At 38.0% G+C, this 18660-nt stretch overlaps 1 protein-coding gene across 1 annotated transcript in view; it reads right to left on the bottom strand.

The window, feature by feature from the left end:
* Positions 1-12190: 12190 nt before the first annotated feature.
* The window catches only part of moxd1 (monooxygenase, DBH-like 1), an 89200-nt gene continuing 82730 nt past the window's right edge, over positions 12191-18660 (bottom strand). The window contains exons 11-12 of the mRNA XM_039747498.1: positions 16500-16668; positions 12191-12588 (exon numbers count right to left, since the gene is read on the bottom strand). Coding sequence (XP_039603432.1) covers positions 12439-12588; positions 16500-16668 — 319 coding nt within the window. The 3' untranslated portion in view covers positions 12191-12438. The remainder of the gene's footprint in view (positions 12589-16499; positions 16669-18660) is intronic.

Raw genomic sequence — 18660 nt, 5'->3', positions numbered from 1 at the left:
CTGAGTAAGCAGACTGGTGTGTAAGCAGGCCACTCTTACATGTTTTCTACCAGTCTGTAGTGGCCAGTGTATTTTTTATGCTGTAATGTACTGGGGAAATAGAATTAGTGTAGGTGACACCAACAGACTAAATAAATTGAATAGAAATGCTAGTTCAATATTAGGGTTTTGGCTTGACTCACTGGAGGAAGTGGTAAGACAGGACATTCAGGAAGCTGTTTACTATCCTGGACAATCACTCTCACCCCCTGTATGAGGCTAAACAGAGGAGTGCATTTACTAGTAGGCTGAGAAAACTGCATTGCTCCAAGGATCTTTAAAGAAGGCAGTCACAGAGCCCAGATTAGAATGTAGAACATTTCCTTATTTGCATAGGGTTATGCACAAATGTATCAGTCCATGAATTGAGCAATTGATTAAATAATTCATCTGCTTTTATACTGTTTTCTGATTACATCACCTCATCTAATACATTATGTCATTTGACTCTTAATGTGCAGAACTTTATTACTTCCTCCAATCAACTAATGCCACCAGTAATTTCTGACTCATGTCAATTCTCCCATTATTCTGAACATCATTTTGTTAAAAGGGTTGTTTTGCAAATTGCCTTATTGATCTTGGCACCGCTTCATAGAAGGAGTGTGTTGGCTTTCCCATTAGTTTTAAGGGGTGGTCATTACTCATTTACCTCAGTTTGACCTTGGAAAATGACATTGGTAGCTTCTCTAAGACAAGGCAAAGACCTCATGCGTTTTCAGTTTTAAGTTTCATTTTAATAACCTTTGAGTTACATTCAATCCTATTCCTAATGTTTAATAATTCATTCTGTTATAGCTTCACATAGAAGCTATATATATATACATATATATATAGCTTTGTCCAGCTCCCACTCCCGACTCAAGCTCCCTGATTGTTAGGAGGTGGCACCTTTTATTCCCGCCCGGATGTGCTCCAGGTGGCTGATGATGATCTTCCGGCAGCACTTCCTGGTGTGGCAGAAGTGCTGCCCTTTGCACCGAAAACACTCTGGGCGTCCCTGGCAGGTTCCTCCGCCATCTTGCCGAGTGTGGTGGAAGTAACTATTTCCGGGTCCCACAAGGTTTAAGGTGCCCTCTGGTGGTGGCCACGGGTCCCAACGAGTTATAACCTTTTCTCTCTTTTCCCGTGGTCCTCTCCTGCTACAGGGCAGTTGCCCCCTCATGGCCCAGAAGCTATTCATGCCACCTTCCTGTACTTTTAGGCGTCCTGGCTGGGTCAAAACCCCAGCTGTTTGTGACACTATATATATATACATATACAGTACATATACAGTGGAACTTCGGGTCACAAACATCTCGGACCACGTGCAAATCTGGTTATGAGCAAAAAGTTCGCCAAACTTTTGCATCTGTTCACAACCACACACTCCAGTGATGTACACGCCAGTTTCCCTTCCGGTTCGTACACGCTGAAGATTTCCGCACGGGTTCAGTCTCTCCCTGTGCATTCCTTATGCAGCAAGCGAGCGAGAGAGAGAGTGCGAGAAGGTACTTAAAGAATGCACCGGGCTTGTTTTTAAAGAGACTACTTCCAGCATTGTTTTAATCTCGTTGTATTTATTGAAGACTTTTTTCTATTGGATTTTAACCTCCACTTCACTTCGGTTTTTATGGGATCATTTATTTATTAAAGGATTCTGAAAGCACTGCATTATAATTTGGACTTTGTTGTTGATTGTTGTTTTGTTGATTTTAATAAAAGCACTTGGCAGTTTTTGCACCATCCGATTCCTCCATTGTAGTGCCTCACTGTCGTGCTCATCGTAACATTACCGACGGTGATGGGGTTAAGGGCTCCCAGAAGCGAGATGGAAGCATGCAGCAAACCTGCTTCTTCACAGACTTTACCTCAAAACTGTAATCTCCTCTCCAACCAGTTCCTCCTCACTTCCTTAATGCCAGAACTCGACTTATGCAAGGTTAGTATTCTTGGTTGTTTATGGTTAGTTTTTGTATAAATTACGGATTTTTCAAATGTTCAGTTTTTTCCCTGTGCTTAAAACTCATTAAAAAAAGAGAGCGGTTCGTAAAGTAAGGCTATAGCGTGAAGCCTTGCAATGTTAGTTTTCTCTGTTCGTTTTCTCAGTGTTATTCAATGTTTGTACATTTAGTTTACTATTACACTGTGCATTCTATGGTATAATTAACTATATTTGTGCTTAAAAATCTTTAAAAAAAAATATATTTACATACAGCTCGTATGGTCCAGAATGGAGGGAAATTACTTCGGGTCCACTGTATATATATTTATCTATATACATATATATCTATATACATATATCCATCCATCCATCCATTTTCTAACCCGCTGAATCCGAATACAGGGTCACGGGGGTCCGCTGGAGCCAATCCCAGCCAACACAGGGCACAAGGCAGGAACCAATCCTGGGCAGGGTGCCAACCCACCGCAGGACACACACAAACACACCCACACACCAAGCACACACTAAGGCCAATTTAGAATCGCCAATCCACCTAACCTGCATGTCTTTGGATTGTGGGAGGAAACCGAGCGCCCGGAGGAAACCCACGCAGACACGGGGAGAACATGCAAACTCCACGCAGGGAGGACCCGGGAAGCGAACCTGGGTCTCCTAACTGCGAGGCAGCAGCGCCACCACTGCGCCACCGTGCCGCCCTTATATACATATATATATATAGTCAGGGATGCCAGGGACAACGACCCGGCCGGGACGCCATGAGGGACCAGAAGAGGGTCAAGGCCCACCCTGGATCACGTGGGGGCCGCCTTCGTGGTTGCTCTGGGGGCCACGGGTTGAGGGCATGGAAGCCCCACCCTGTAGGGGCCCGTGGTCACCGCCAGGAGGCGCCCCGATGCCTTGTGGACCTGTTACCTCAGCACCACCTCAGTTACCACACCAGGAAGTGCTGGGGGGAAGAATAAGGACGATACCCGGAGAGCTGCCAACGGGTCATGTATAAAAGGGGCCGTCTCCCTTCATTCGAGGCTAGAGTCGGGTGGAAGTAGGACGAGGCACGAGGAGAGTGTGGAGGCGGCCCGCGAAGAAGGCATTTGTGGCCAGGACTGTGATTATTGGGGTTTGTGCACGGGACTGGGTCTAAGTGACCATTATATTTGTAAATAGTACTGTATAATAAACGTGTGGTGGTTGAAAAACAACATGTCCGCCTGTCTGTGTCCGGGTTGGCTCCACAATATATATTGTAACAGAATAAGATGCTTCTCGCACCCTTGTACCCTCAGACTATACGTCAGACACCAGGTAAAAGTCCAAAGATGATATTTATTATAATAATAAGTGCACAAAGCACGCTCCTCTCCACAATTCACAATAACAATAAACCACAATAATAAACAATCCTCCACTCCCAGACGCTTAGCCACCCTGCCTCCCAACTCAGCTCATCGTCTGGGAGCTCCCACAGTCCTTTTATATTCCCTGACCCGGAGGTGTTCCTTCCCAACAGTCCACAAGTCCTTATTCCTTCCGGGTCAGGGTAAATAATGTTTTTTCTCACCCCGGAAGCCCGTCGCTCTTCCTATGACGAACTTCCGGGTCATAGGGCATGAAGAACTCTTCGGTCCTCCCTGCAGCTCCCTCTCGTGGCCCCCATGGCATCCAGCAGGGCGGTGCATAAAAACTACATGGTCCATAATGCCCTGCTGGTCTTCTGGGACCTCCATGCTGCAAGGAGGGCTCCACCTGGCGGCTTGGGGTATTGGCGGGTACATGGCGGCCATATCTTACAATATATATATATATATATATATATATATATATATATATATATATATATATATATATACATACATATAGGGTGGCCCAGATCTAGTTATGCAATTTTCATTACGCTATAATTTATTAAGTTTATTACATAGAAAATCACCCGAAAAATCCCGGACAGTCGAGAAGTGTGCAAACTGACAACATGAAGAATCATCTTCGCGCCGAACTGGAATTGTCCCTGCATAAATCAAAGTCATCCAGACAATCTGGATCTGCATAATTAGATCTGGACCACCCTGTATGTACCGAGTTGGTCATGAACCGAAGCAATTACCCCCATAGGATTGTATGTAAATACAATTAATCTGTTCCAAACTGTATGTAAATATATTTTTTTAAAGATTTTTAAACACAGATATAGTTAATTATACGATAGAATGTACATCTAATAGTAAACTAAATGTAAAAACATTGAACAACACTGAGAAAACCTTGAACAACAGAGAAAACTAACATTGCAAGAGTTACGACCCGATTGCTGTAAACACTTTATTTAAAATGAGTTTTAAGCAGAAGGGAAAAAAAAGGAACATTTGAACAAATCCGAACTTTATTTAAAAACCAGCCACAAGCAACCAAGAAAGTAACATTGCAGGAGTTCAAGCTAATAGCGTTACAACCCTATCACTGTACATAAAACACTTTTTTTAAAATGAGTTTTAAGCACAGGGAAAAAAAGGAAGATTTGAAAAATCTGTAATTTAATAAACCACCAACAAAAGTAACATTGCTACAAATCACGCTACGAACCACTCCCTGTAAACACTTTTTTTTACTGAGTTTTAAGCACAGGGGAAAAAAAAGGAACATTAGAACAAATTCAAAATTTGTTTAAAAACCAACCACAAGCAACCAAGAAAGTAACTTTGCAGGAGTTCACGCTAATAGCCTTACAACCCGATTGCTGTAAACAGCTTCAGCGTCGTAAGTAGCGGCCTCTCCATGCCTTACCACACTATGAATGCCACTTCTTTTGCGAAACTTTTTACTGGCTTTAAATTCCTCACTTTTGGCACTCGTAGAAGGATAGTTTTGCAGCAAATCGCCATGAATCTGCCTGGCTTTCTCGCATAACATTCCCTGCAAGTTGCTTCTCGTTCAGCCACACTAGCAACAGTTTTTCCACCTCTTCCAGCACTTGAGGCCTCTGCCTGGTTAACACTGTAACTCCTTTTGCAACATCATCTGCTTTAATATATTCTTTCTGCTTTAGAAGAGTCGAAATCGTAGATTTCACAAGATCAGTAACACGAACGCCACGCTCAAACTTCAATAATTTTTTTCTTTACTTCGATTTCAATTTTCTTCAAAACTTTCTTCGCACCACTCTTCACTTGCTTAGAAGCCATGGTTAACTGCAAAAGCACACAAAATAACGTAGAGCACAAAGACATCACAGGTAAAACACGCACATCTGACTGAAAACAATGAACAGGGAGTGGCTCAACACGTGCTTAAATACAGTAATCGGCGCGTACGAACCGGAAGGGAAATGGAATAGAGCACAAAGAGTTCACAGCGAAAGTATGCACGCACGTGCAAGCACGCACGTCTGACCGAGAACAATGCAACACGTGTGGAAATCATCGGCGGGCACAAACCGAAAGGAAAACTGGCTTATTTGTATACCGAGTGTGTGGTTGTGAACCGAGGCAAAAGTTGTTAATTATAATCATCAAAATTAAAAGAAATAAACATTTTAAATATATCAGTCTGTGTGTAATGAATGAATCTAACATACAAGTTTCACTTTTTGAATGGAATTACTGAAATAAATCAACTTTGTCATGATATTCTAATTTTGTGACCGGCACCTGTACTTCCAAAATTTCCCATTTCACTGCACCACCCTGTATAATTAAACATTCAGTTAAATGGTAACTTTTAAAACCCACCCTAACAAATAATCAGCCTACAGTGCCAAATTCAATTAACTTAACTGTAAAGCAGCATAAATCTGAACTGCACTGAAGTAATTGTTTAAGTGCCCCTTAGAGGTTTCATCCATTACATTAGTTTAGCTTTCCAGAGCTCTGAGCATTTCCCAAAGTGTCAAGTTAATTCCCAGTTCAGGGAGTGCAACTTAATTTTATTATTGACTTAGAACACTCCAAGGGCAAAAGAATGCGCCAGAGGGTCTGTCCTACTCTGAAGGGCAGCTCTTGAGAGAGATGCAGTAAGTCCAGTTCTCATTTTGTCTGTATGTAATGAATTAACTTAATACAAATGTATTCTTTCCAATCAAATTTGTCATCAATTTGATAAATAATTGCCCTAGGTTTTATAATTAATTTAATGACTTTACAAACTAAAAAAGCAAAAAAATTTAAACTTTAAGTAATTGTTGGACACTGTTTCAAGTTGAACACATTAATATCAATTTCATTTTTTGGTTTTGTTTTCTTACTTTTTGCTTAATTTGTATTTTAAAGAAGAAGTTTGACCAAAGAGGGGACATCATTCAATCCATGAAGATATTTGGTTTTTATATTTTTGCAGGGGGTGCAAACTCACTGTAAACAAAGTTTTTTATCTAAAGCCTAAAGATAAACCAAAAACACCCACACATGCCACAAAACAAGTGGTGGAGGAAAAACCATAAAAAAACAGAGAAAGGAAGAGGCTTAGCTTTATTACAATTCAAAAAGGTGTTCTTCTGCAGGTTATACAGCCTCTCAAATTACCAGTACAAGATAAAATACTGTTATATGGGTGTATAGTCATATATTTCATAACCAATTAAACATAACCAAAAGGACAAGTAATTATTTGCTGTACACTGCAGTAAGATACAGTACATGTTAAGTTGCCCTAATATCTCATCCAGGTGCTTTTAAAAACTGTTAAGGTTTCCAACTCAATTACTTGACTTGATACTTTGTCTCATATTCAAACAGGCTTGCTATGATCTGGTGTGAACTATAATATATTATTATATTTTGTGGTTTTTAATTGAGTCTCATTTGAGCAAAGGGATGATAAGTCCATCCATTTTTCAAATCATTTCAACCCTAATTCTGTGTCACAGAGCTGAGAATCTATGTCAATAACATCAGGTACAAGGCAGAAACGATTCTTGGATGTGGTGTCAGTCCACACAGGAGTCAGTCATGCACACAACCACATTTCTAGACTGATGTAGAATTGCTCATTAATTCAATATATACATCTTTAGGAAGTTAAACTTGAGTAGAGTATAAGTACATGAAAAATGAGCATGCACCTGTATCCAGCAGGGGGCACTCGCTCCCTGGGAATAAGTTCTTTTTGTGATTGTGGCATGATAGTTAACCTGACTATATATCGATACCCCTCCCTAGTGATATGGCAGTAAGAAATCACATGGGAGGAATAACTTAGCTTTGTTTGATGTCAGTTTACACTGCAGATAGCACAAAGACAAATGAAGCCAGTGACAATACTCGGACGGGAGAGGGGGCATGAGCAGTGGAGTCTGTCAGTGTCGTCATTGCAGATGCGGAAAGCATTCTCAGGGACAGGTGGTGACGATCTGTTTGTTGGCTTCAAAAGTGTGCTGGGCAATGTTCCAAGGCTTTATATTCTTTCTTCATGTGCAGGGTCCCTTTAAGATGAACATGCAATTCCAAACAAGGCAACAATGCTTAAACAAGGATAGATTTCCATGCTGACTTAACAGACAGAAATAGCACATGCTTACAGCTTCCCACAGTCTGACTGCACACGCTGTCCATTTGTTCTAGTCTTTCTTTTTGTCATATTGCTTCCATGGCAATTATAGCGTGCTTAATCTGGCTATGTGTCTGCTGTACAACATATGAGTAACAAAATCAGGTTTGTAAGACAGATTTGCACAGAGCTCAATGACATAAACTTATGCTTACAGCACCTCAACCAGGCAGGTTAGCCAGCACTAACGCTGCATCTCCATACTTCCAGGATAAGGACAATCAAGGACAGTAATACTTTTGATGAACAGCTATTTTTCTTTTATAAGTGATACAATAGTAAATGCAAAGTTCCAGGTTCAAACCTATGACCACCTTGGTTAGTTCCACATTTTAAAAATGTGTACTTTTATTGATTGTACTCAGATGGCACTATGTGCCCTATAAAGAATTGGTTCCTTCCTTGTGCTGGCACTGCTAGCACATGTGCTGACCCCTAGTAACCCAATATTTCAGTCTGTGATGGGCCATTACATGTTTATGTATAAAAATTAGTCAAGTTTATCCAAGGACAAATTCTGCAACAAGTAATAGATTGCAAACATCTGCAATAAACAGTACACCAAATGGAGGGCAGTGTCTATGGCACAAAAATCTAATACTAATACTAAAATCTACTTTTAGCGTGAAGAACAAGTTTGTTGTGCCATTGAGAACTCTAACGCCGGGAAATATCAAAAGGTTCAGACACACTTTAGTGGGGAACTTTTGACAATGAAGACAATGTCAGTAAGCAGCATTAAAAATTCCTACTGGAATGTTTGCAGAAGGGCAGCATGGTGGTGCAGTGGGTAGTGCTGCTGCCTTGCAGTTAGGAGACCCGGGTTCGCATCCTGGGTCCTCCCTGCGTGGAGTTTGCGTGTTCTCCCTGTGCCTACGTGGGTTTCCTCCAGGTACTCCAGTTTTCCCCCACAGTCCAAAGACATGCAGGTTAGATGCATTGGTGATTCTAAATTGTCCCTAGTGTGTGCTTGGTTGGGTGTGTGTGTGCGCCCTGTGGGTTTGTTTCCTGCCTTGTGTTGGCTGGGATTGGCTCCAGCAGACCCTGTAGTAAGAATATAGCGGGTTGGATAATGGATGGATGTTTGCAGAATCCTTGATCAAGATTTAATTGAAAACGCACTTTACACACTTGTGCATAAGTATTTTATTTAATTTGTAAACTTGTTTAGAAGAATATGTTATGATTCACATGTGAAAAACATTATTTAAAAGAAAATGTTATATAATAGAAATAAAAAATTGCATTTATTCATTGCTTGAGTAGTTTAGTTCTTATCTAATTCAATACAGCCCAGATGTCTTTGAGGAAAAACATGCAACATGTCACCTCTCTCTGGTGCCATGAGTCAAGAGACTAAGTCAGGTGACCAGTGGCCACTCATTGTCATATCCTCACACTGAATCCGTTACAAAGAAGAATGTATTTCTATCTGGTTTCCTAAAGGTTACACTAAGCAGTGACATACACTACTAGTCAAAAGATTTAGAACGCCTCAGTTTTTTTTCAAAATGTATCAGTTTAAATGCAGTGAATGACCTAAAATTGTGAAAAGTTAAGTAAAAAACTGCCAGAGGTTTAACATTTAAAGTTTAGGTTAGTAAACACTGAAAAAAGGAAAGATCAGAATATTACAAATGGACCTTCTTCAGTGGACAACTAATTGGTTACAACCTATAGATGTTCTGCAGCAATTAAAGTAAATTAAGCCTTGCAAGTTGAAGCAAACAATTTGCACAGGTGTCCCAACTTCTGCTGAATACTTAAAAGCCCTCTGTCTGTCTTAAAGTAGAGTTGGAACAGACTGTGTTACTACATTCTCTAAAGTACTACTTGGACAATATTCCAATGATAATGGCAAGAAAATGACAAATAACCCTTAGAAGTGTAGGCCTTTTATTTAAAGAAATTGCTCAAAAAAATCAAAGCATCAGTGAGTATGGTGTCCTACACAAACCAAAGGCAATAGGAAATTGGAAGAAACACTGATAGGAAGAGATCTGGAAAACTCAAAGTCACAACCTGATCAAAAGAAAAGTTTGAGGGTCACCAGCTTGCGTGATTAGTGCCTCACAGCACGACAGCTTCAGAGATTGGATGTGAAGTATTGTTTATAATAATAATAATAATTCTTCGTATTTACAATTATTGTCTTATTAAAAGTACTTTTGCTTTTCACTTTTATCTTTAAAAACTATTCATGTAAGAGATATGAGTGAATGGAAACAAAATTGTTTTTCACTGTACAGCCATTGTTATTTCTTCTATGAATGCCACTGCTGTCATAATGGCAACGATCCTCTTCTTCGATCCCAGTATGATACTGGTTTTCTGACTCGTGTCCTTGGACTAAAAGATTGAGAAGCAATGTAGTATTGGATGAAATAGGCTTACAAAATTAAATAAATACACGGTTAGTGAAATGTACTGCAAAGCAGATTTTAAAAATCTGGTGCAGGTTCAATCTCCACCTCACTATCACTCTGCTGATTTGTTTGTACATATCATGTAAAACTATAGTCTATGTGTGTGTGTGTGTGTTTTAATTTATTTTTAATTCAACTTCAATTGAACTAAAATAAAAAATGATAACAAGAGAAGAAATAGCTCAATAAATTTACAAAGCTTACTAAAAAACACGAATCAGTAGGTTTTTGATCTCTTACTATTTGTTTGGATTATTTGTGTTACCCCTCATCTTGAATATCTTGGCCTATTCACCAATCTCTTTAAGTGACATTGCACAAGTTTCCTCTCTTACTCACTCGTTGAATTATTTGTATGTATTCATTTCTACATTCTAGTTGATGGTACAGTACAGATCTCTACAATGATGCATCCACCAGCACATTCAGAAAATAGATCATTGGTTTAAACAGATGTCTCATTGTTATATATTTACAGAGAGCTGAACAGATTTGTCTTAATCTTAATCTATTGTTGTATCAACACTAATTTTGGCTTGTTCTATTTCATCAACTGAGTCCCAGTCCTTTTTGATTTGGATTTCCCTTGGACATAATTCACAGTTGTTTATCTAATTAATCTGAATGTAAAAAATCTAAAACAAACATAAATAATTGTTCATCCAATGCCAATGAAATTTGCTTGCTCCATTACAACATGAACTAACCTAGCTAACATGACATTCAACAAAATCTAGCTAAACGTCTACCAACACTTTCAATTTCATTCATATCAATTTAAGGTAGTTGACTAAAGACAACATATGCCAAAAATATTTTTTAAAAACACGTTAATGCCGAGTAACATCAACCTAAGGTTTTAGGATCTTAGCTGCGTCCTAAAAAACAACGGCTATTTAAAGTGATGGAATCCATTATGCTGCTTCTACAGAAATTAAAACTGTTAAAGTGACATACAAGAAATCTCTACCTGATTTATTAGAAAACAATATATAAAGCTTTGAAACATGTTGGTTTACTTAATGTTAACTCAAGGTAGCTTGCTAATAATAACGTACCCCAACAGCCATTTATTGAGAGTACAGTACACTCATTCCTTTTTATCTGCGCTACTGTTCAATGATGAAGGGAAATAATGCTGCAAAAACAGTAGAACAGTTACATTTAGTTCTTTTTTTCTGCTTAAATTTGGACATTATTTGCCATGTTTGTCATTTAATAATTTTGCATGTCAAAAGCAAAGTGCTTGCATTTTATATTTATATACAGGTATTTCATGAAAATTTGACAGGCTGCCTGATATTTTACAACCATACAAAAACCTTTGTAACTGGCTGATGACAGTCTCTGTGAAGCTGTTTGAAACAACGTCAAGGGGTCTGCAGAGTTGATTAAAGTGACAGAACAAAAGAACATAGTCAAAGACATTGCTTAAAAATATTAGTCATTTTTCATTCATTTAATTTATATATATATTACTTGTATTTTAATGTATATGTTTATGTTCTGTTACCTTAAACTGCATGCCCTCCTATTAATAACAAGTAGAAGTTTACTCAGAACAATATTTACTCATACAGCACATTTCAATACAAAATGTAGACAACTAAATTACTTTACAGTTACAGGAAAATTACAATTACAAATAAAAATATATACTGTAAATAAATTACAAATTGATGCATAAACATAAATAAACAAAATAGAAACTTACAGTACAGATACACAAATAAGTAAAAGAAATAGGAGAGCCCATATGCATGAATTAAATCACAATAAGTTGAACTCATGTCTCTCTCTAATGGTTTCAACAGTATATGACTGCAATGACAGAAGAGAAAAACAAAATCTCAAGCTGGCGAGATTTTGGAGAAAATAAACCTCCATTGGTTCCAAGGCCAAAATGCAATAGAGTGAAAGTCGCTATATAACATTACAATTAAATGATTGATTTAGTACGCAGAGTAAGTAAAGAAAGATTGGAACGCTCCTCAGGACCAACAGACGTTCTTGTTTCATTGTTTCCACTTGCAACATTCATCTTGAAAATATATCAGGCTAAATAAAATAGTGTGATCAAAATAAAGATGGCAAGGTACAAAACCACAGATGCACTTCAAAAGCACATATAGTGCAGAAAAATGTGATACAAATTTTCTGTTCACAACAAGACTTTGAAATTGCTTGTGTATGTAAACTGCTGTACTATTAAATGTTTGATTAGTCATAAAGAAAACACACAAAACAGGTTTTTATTTTTTATTTTTATAAAAATGACAGTGTATCAAAATGAACACATACAGCTTCAAAAGACATTGGCATCTGACTTTTCCAGAAATACACACCAATGGATTTACAACTTCAAAAAATTTTGAAATAGTTCAGATTATTAACTGTTTAAATATTTCCTTTGGGACAGTCACCTGTTCTCTCCATACATCTGCTACAACTTGATATTGCAAAAAAAGGATATTATTTACACAGATGTTCAAGTCAAATATCTAAATAAAACACAAAAGTGACAGTGACTAAAAATACTTTAATTATAAATATTCTATTCACATGCGGAGCTCTGTTGCAAACAGTAGGAAGAAACTGAGTGACCTCTTCTTTTACTGGGGGAGATACTAACATTCCATGAACCTGAAACAAAAAATATAATGTATGAGAAAAAATAAGAAGTCAGTAAAATTTTTCTTTCCAGTGAGGGTAAATGCTTTCATTAAATTAAACACCATATTAAAATATATCGATATATACTGTCCAAATTATGTAATCATTACATACTGTACTGTATATATATGTGTGTGTGAATAAATATTAATATACAATAATTAACAGAAAATAAAACAATTCATTATTTTATCTTAAAATAATGAACTATTGGGTTCTCCAGGACAGGGTCTGTTGCCTTGCGATCTCACAACAGCATTAATTAGGCACAAAAAAATCACTTTTGAGATGGTAAACACTATTATTATGTCATCATTCATATTAAAATCATCATATTTTGTTTCATTTTCATTTCATAACAATATTATATTTTTGAATTGATTTCTGCCAAAAAAACTATTTGTATTTTACAGTGACACACCTTCTGATGGTGATATTAGCATTTATGAAGGGATTGTGTACCTCAAGAAAAGTTAGAGCTATGCTGTCTAGAGTCATGTGCTCCCAGGAGTAATTCCTATAGCAAACCAAAGTATGGTGACAAGGAACAGTTCAAATATATGACTTTCAGAATGGTTCTGAGATGATCTAAGTAGAAGCAAAAAAGTAAGAACCCATACTTGTAGTCAGCTTTTGGCATGGTGTTCCCCAGCAAGTGGGCTCAGTCTGTAAAAGTTACATGGAGCTGGAACACTGGGTTGGGGTAAGTTGATGTGGAGTACCAGTTGAATGAGACACATCCAGGCATATACACCGTTTCTGCAGGATTTATTTCTGTCTGACTAATCTTCAAATGTTAAATATTTTTCTGTCTTCCATGCTAGTTCCAGCCCTCTGCATTGACGTTATGTTGGACTTACAGTACAAACAGCTTTGCATGTTAGAACAACAACTTTGAAATGTTGACAAAAAAATGAGCTTGGCATTATCATTACATGACAAACAAATTATTTGCAAGAGGTTATGAATGTTTTTGTAATCGTGTTCTCAATAACTAGAACACCTCAAGCTTCAAGCTTTACCATCTATATATATAATTCACTAAGGCAAGACAACCATGGAAAGCACGCCGGAAGGGGCGTGGATTCACTAAGCCGCCGACAAGTGAGATACCTATGGCGCACGCAGGAGGGAGCCACGCCCACCAACTCCAAGACCATTGGATACGACGACAACTCACAGAGCCAAGCCCACCAACTCAGACGCGACGACACAGAAAAACCGGCGTCATTTATATTCGTCTGTCATAGAGATCACATGCAGCTCCGACCCACATTGACTGTTAATAGAGGCATGTTTCTCGCGGAGGTGAATCGCCATATGCGGCGTGTAAAACTGTTTGCAAGGGGTATCCCATGGGATCCTTAAAACGTTCCTTTACAACTGAGGTTAAAACACAATGAAGTGAGCAGTCTTTAAAAAATGAGTTTTCGGTTATGACGCACGACCGCGTGCACTATAGCAAACTGTTTTACATACTACATACAGTAATTCGCATCCGCGACAAACATGCGTCTTCTTAGATACTCCTGCACTATGTACACACCCCCCTCCCAACGTGGTCGGGTGTCTTGGTGGATTATATATAGAAAGGCAGCCAAAACCGCACAGAGCAATGAAAAGTCTACGTGAGTCACATGTGCATCTGGACTGTACAAAGACTTGAGTGACGAGTTGGAGGTGGGCACATGAGCAGGCAGTGTATACTGAACGAGAAATCAGCAGACTAGCATGACGGAGGGAGTGGAGTGGAGTGGATGTCCTTCTCCTCTCCTCCCTTTCCACCCTCCGTGCCTGTGCGCCGCACAGACGATTGTGTGTTGGTTCATTCCATGCATTGGTTAAAACCCAATGAAGGAAGCAGTCTTTAAAAACCAATAAGCCCTGTGCCTCTGTTTCATTACCGTCTCACCTGCTTCACCAATGCAGACTCCGCAACAGGCGATCCCGCCGGGCAGCCAACCGGGTAACCAAAGTCTTTGGGTTCAGGGGGGAGTATGGTTACAAAGCTGAAACTTAAAGGAATTGATGGAAGGGCACCACCAGGTGTGGAGCCTTTCGCTTCATTTGACTCAACACAGGAAACCTCACCCGGCCCAGACACGGACAGGATTGACAGATTGATAGCTCTTTCTCGATTCTGTGGGTGGTGGTGCATGGCAGTTCTTAGTTGGTGGAGCGATTTGGCTGGTTATTTCCGAAAACGAACGAGACTCCCGCCTGCTAAATAGTTACACGACCCAACAGCGGTCGGCGTCCAAATTCTTAAGAGAGACAAGTGGCTTTCAGCCACGTGAGATTGAGCATTAACAGGTCTGTGATGCACTTGTATGTCCGGTACTGCATGCGCGCTACACTGAATGGATCAACGTGTGTCTACCCGGCGCGGGGAGGTGTGGATAAGCTGTTGAACCCCATTCGTGATGGAGACCGTGGCTTCCAATTGTTCCCCACGAACGAGAAATTCCCAGTACGTGCGGGTCATACGCTCACACTGATTACGTCCCTGCCCTTTGTAAAGCCCCCCATGGTCGGGTGACTTGGAGGATTATATATAAAAAAAAGCAGCCGGAACCGCAAAGAACAATGAAAAATCAACGTGGAAACCAACTGAGGCTGTGTTTGGAAAATTAACAGTCAATGTGACTCACAGGTGCGTGTGGACTGTACACAGACGAAAGTGAATCAGGTAGGGAGTTGGGGCGGGCACATAAGCGGGCAGTGTGTACTGAACGAGCGCCGTTCAACCCTGTCCTTCGGTTTTCAGTCACAGACAATTGTATGTTGGTTCGTAGCGTGCATTATTGCAATGTTACTTTTCTTGGTGGTTTATTAAATGATTTTTCAAATGTTTAATTTTTCCTCTGTGCTTAAAAATCATTTAAAAAGTGGCCTGATTATGCGGCGTAGCATACGCCGCGGGTTGGCTGGTTAGAAATAGACACAAAAGATTTAAAAACCTCAAAAAGAATGGAGCAAAACGCAAATTGTGGAACCCAACCCCCCAGTAGTTAGAGCAATTATAAAATAAAGGAAAGATAATTGCAATATTATTAGCAACAAACAAGATATTGATAACTTCTCAAATACTAAAAGAAATAAACTAACACAAGCAATTGTATTTAATTTAAATCAATTTACAGAAAAGAAATAAACAACAATAAAGAAAACAACTGAGGGACAAAACCCTAGTGACAACCTGACATAAACTTCATCAACATAATCTTAGCAAGTCTAAGGTAGTCATGACACACTCCCATGACTTAGAAAATTTTGTGTGTGTATATATATATATATATATATATATATATATATATATATATATAGTACCTAAACTAAAGTGTTACCAACAAGGCAATCCTTTCTGTGTTAATTTTTTTTTGTGTTGATAAGATCTCTCATAAATAAAATGTTACATTCAATGTAAGCCACAGGACTCTACCTTATTGTTGTTTTCTCTAAAATAAAAGTTATACCTTTACTTTCAAACAGTTGTAAAACTTTGTTCACATGTCATTCTTACATAAAAGAGAATGAAGGAGAGGGGGCACCACTGTGGTTATTATTACCATCCTATAACTCGAGTCACATCTTGGCCCAGTTGCTGTCTGTGTGTATATTCTCCATGGATCTATATGTTTATACTCTGGATTTTCTACAGGTCTCTTAAACACACATATTACTTTTATTATTGGCTTTGCTATTGCTTGGAATGAATTAGTCTGGATGTGTAGCTCATTGTGCTCAATGACAAACTGTTTTTGCATTATCCTGCCAGGTTCGGCTTCACCTCCATGTACTTAAATAAGCAAATGGACAAAATAAAGAAATAAAGATCATGTAAATGTACTAACAGACTGCAAATATATAATTACACTCACCGGCCATTCTTCTTGGTTGTGCTTGGAACATCTCACATTTATTGGCTGTTGAAGAACAAATTTGTTGAAGGCCAACCCTTTCTTCTTGGACCATTTAAATGTATCCATGGCATCAGTGAATGTAAGATTCCTGTATTTCTTGGGACTTTTTATAATAAATGGCCAGGCACTTTGTCAGAAAAAGAAAAGAAAAACAAATTCTACACATGTAAAAAAATGAAATAAAATAATGGTAAATATAAAGATATTTTATTCAAATCTACTCATTTTGAAAACCAAAGAAAACATTACAACTAAATCCCCATTTCTTCCCAAATACTAACAAGAGGTGAATGGTATTTCATTAATCACCAAATCTCAGAAATATGGGTTGGACATTAAGCCTTAAAATGAACATTAACAAATTTTTTTCACTGCTTTTTATAAGGTATTTTCTCCATGTGTTTGCAAAAAATTTGGCTACATGAAAATGAAAATGCATGATAAACTGTACCTAAAATCTAGAATATGACAATAAAACACCAATTTACTTCACCAAATTGTTTAGCCCTTCTCTAATAGCCAGTTTAATAATTTCTAAATAGTAATCTTTTTTTTATTTATTTTAAATTGATTGTTCTTTATTACTCTGAATATAACTGAATTTAACTTGTACCAAGATATATTGTAATGCTGTTAACATATTATGAAATTCTTGTTTGTTTATTCAATTGTTCTGGTCTATACAATTTTTTTGAGATCTGTTTGTATTAGGGTTTTGAAATAGCAAAAATTTTGACTCACATTCATTTTATACATTGCTTTTGATTTAAGGTGTATTACTTTATTTTTTCATTATTATTTTGAAATGTTAACAGTCCATCTTGGTTTTTATGGATGCCACCATTTCTAGTGTTTATTGGTATAAAAGCAAATACTTGTTGCTAAAGGATGGGGCTCCACTGGTTGTGATGCATATTTTACAATTCTTTTTTGTCCAAGCTTGTGGATAACCTCTCTGAAAATGTTTGATAAAGATTTCTTGAAAATGCCTGTGTTTGGAACTTTTAGTGAATTTTTGATTTTGAGAATTTTATTTCATTTTTGCATTGATACACAATCACTTTTTTATTTTTGTCTTAGATCCCCTGCTTTTTTTATTCATCACTTTGCCCACCTTTGCCTGCCAAGTTTCATCTTGTGGCCAAACATAATGGTTTCTTGATAGAAGGCTACAACAGAATTCCCTGAGGAACAAACAACTTATGTTGGTTCTTAATAGCATTTTATGGTTCTTTACTGGGTTGTGTGGTTCCTTGTAACTCCATTGCTTGACAAAGCACCATTTCATTATGGGATGGGTCTTTACAAATGAAGTTGGTTCTTCTAAATATGTAGGAAAAAAAATCTTTAATATTTTCTAGTCTACCTAGAAGGAAACTAACAGGTTAAGAAAACCTGGACCTAGCCTGTGTTATTGCATGAAGTAAGGACCCTTTTAAAATCATGACCCATTGGTGTTTTACAAATATGTTATAATCTATTCATGGCTATTTACAGTATGGAGCCAGTTATGGATCTAAATAAATAAGGATTCTTTCTGGAACCTTCACGTGGATGGGTCCTTCAGATGCGAACAATGGTTTCTTTATGACGTCACTCTGAAGAACCACTCTGGCACCTTTATTTTTAAAAGTGTGGAAACAAATTTAGCATTAAAAAAAATACTTAACAAGAGTGTATAACATTCCCAATGTACCAAAAGAAAATGTTAAGGTTTGCAGTTAGGCTTGAATCTTCACCTAGACATCAGAGACTACTTGGTTCTCATTTGATGTCTTTCTAAGTGTAAAGCCTTCTCTCTTTTTTTAGTAACTGTGCTTGTGAAACCAAGAATATCTGCCAACCAGAAGACCAACAATAAGCTTTTATCTTAGGTCCTTCCTAGCAACAAAAAGTTCTAACCTATAACTAATCACTGTGCAGTAAACAGTATGTGCCTGGCAACTCCTTTAACGTGAATAAAAACCTCTCCAAAAGTACTGTTCTTTTGATATGTGTCATGTCCAGTGTTACCATTTGAATAAACCCTTTTGTTAAACAGTTTCTAAATATATTCAACATTAACATGCATAAATGAATGTTTGCCACAGCTGTGCAATTAGAGTCTTTTGCTCTAAGA

This window comes from Polypterus senegalus, chromosome 3 (genome assembly GCF_016835505.1).
Source record: "Polypterus senegalus isolate Bchr_013 chromosome 3, ASM1683550v1, whole genome shotgun sequence".
In the NCBI taxonomy this organism is placed as follows: Eukaryota; Metazoa; Chordata; class Cladistia; order Polypteriformes; family Polypteridae; genus Polypterus; species Polypterus senegalus.
The sequence above is the reverse complement of the archived record's forward strand: the minus strand, read 5'-3'. Positions and strand labels throughout refer to the sequence as shown.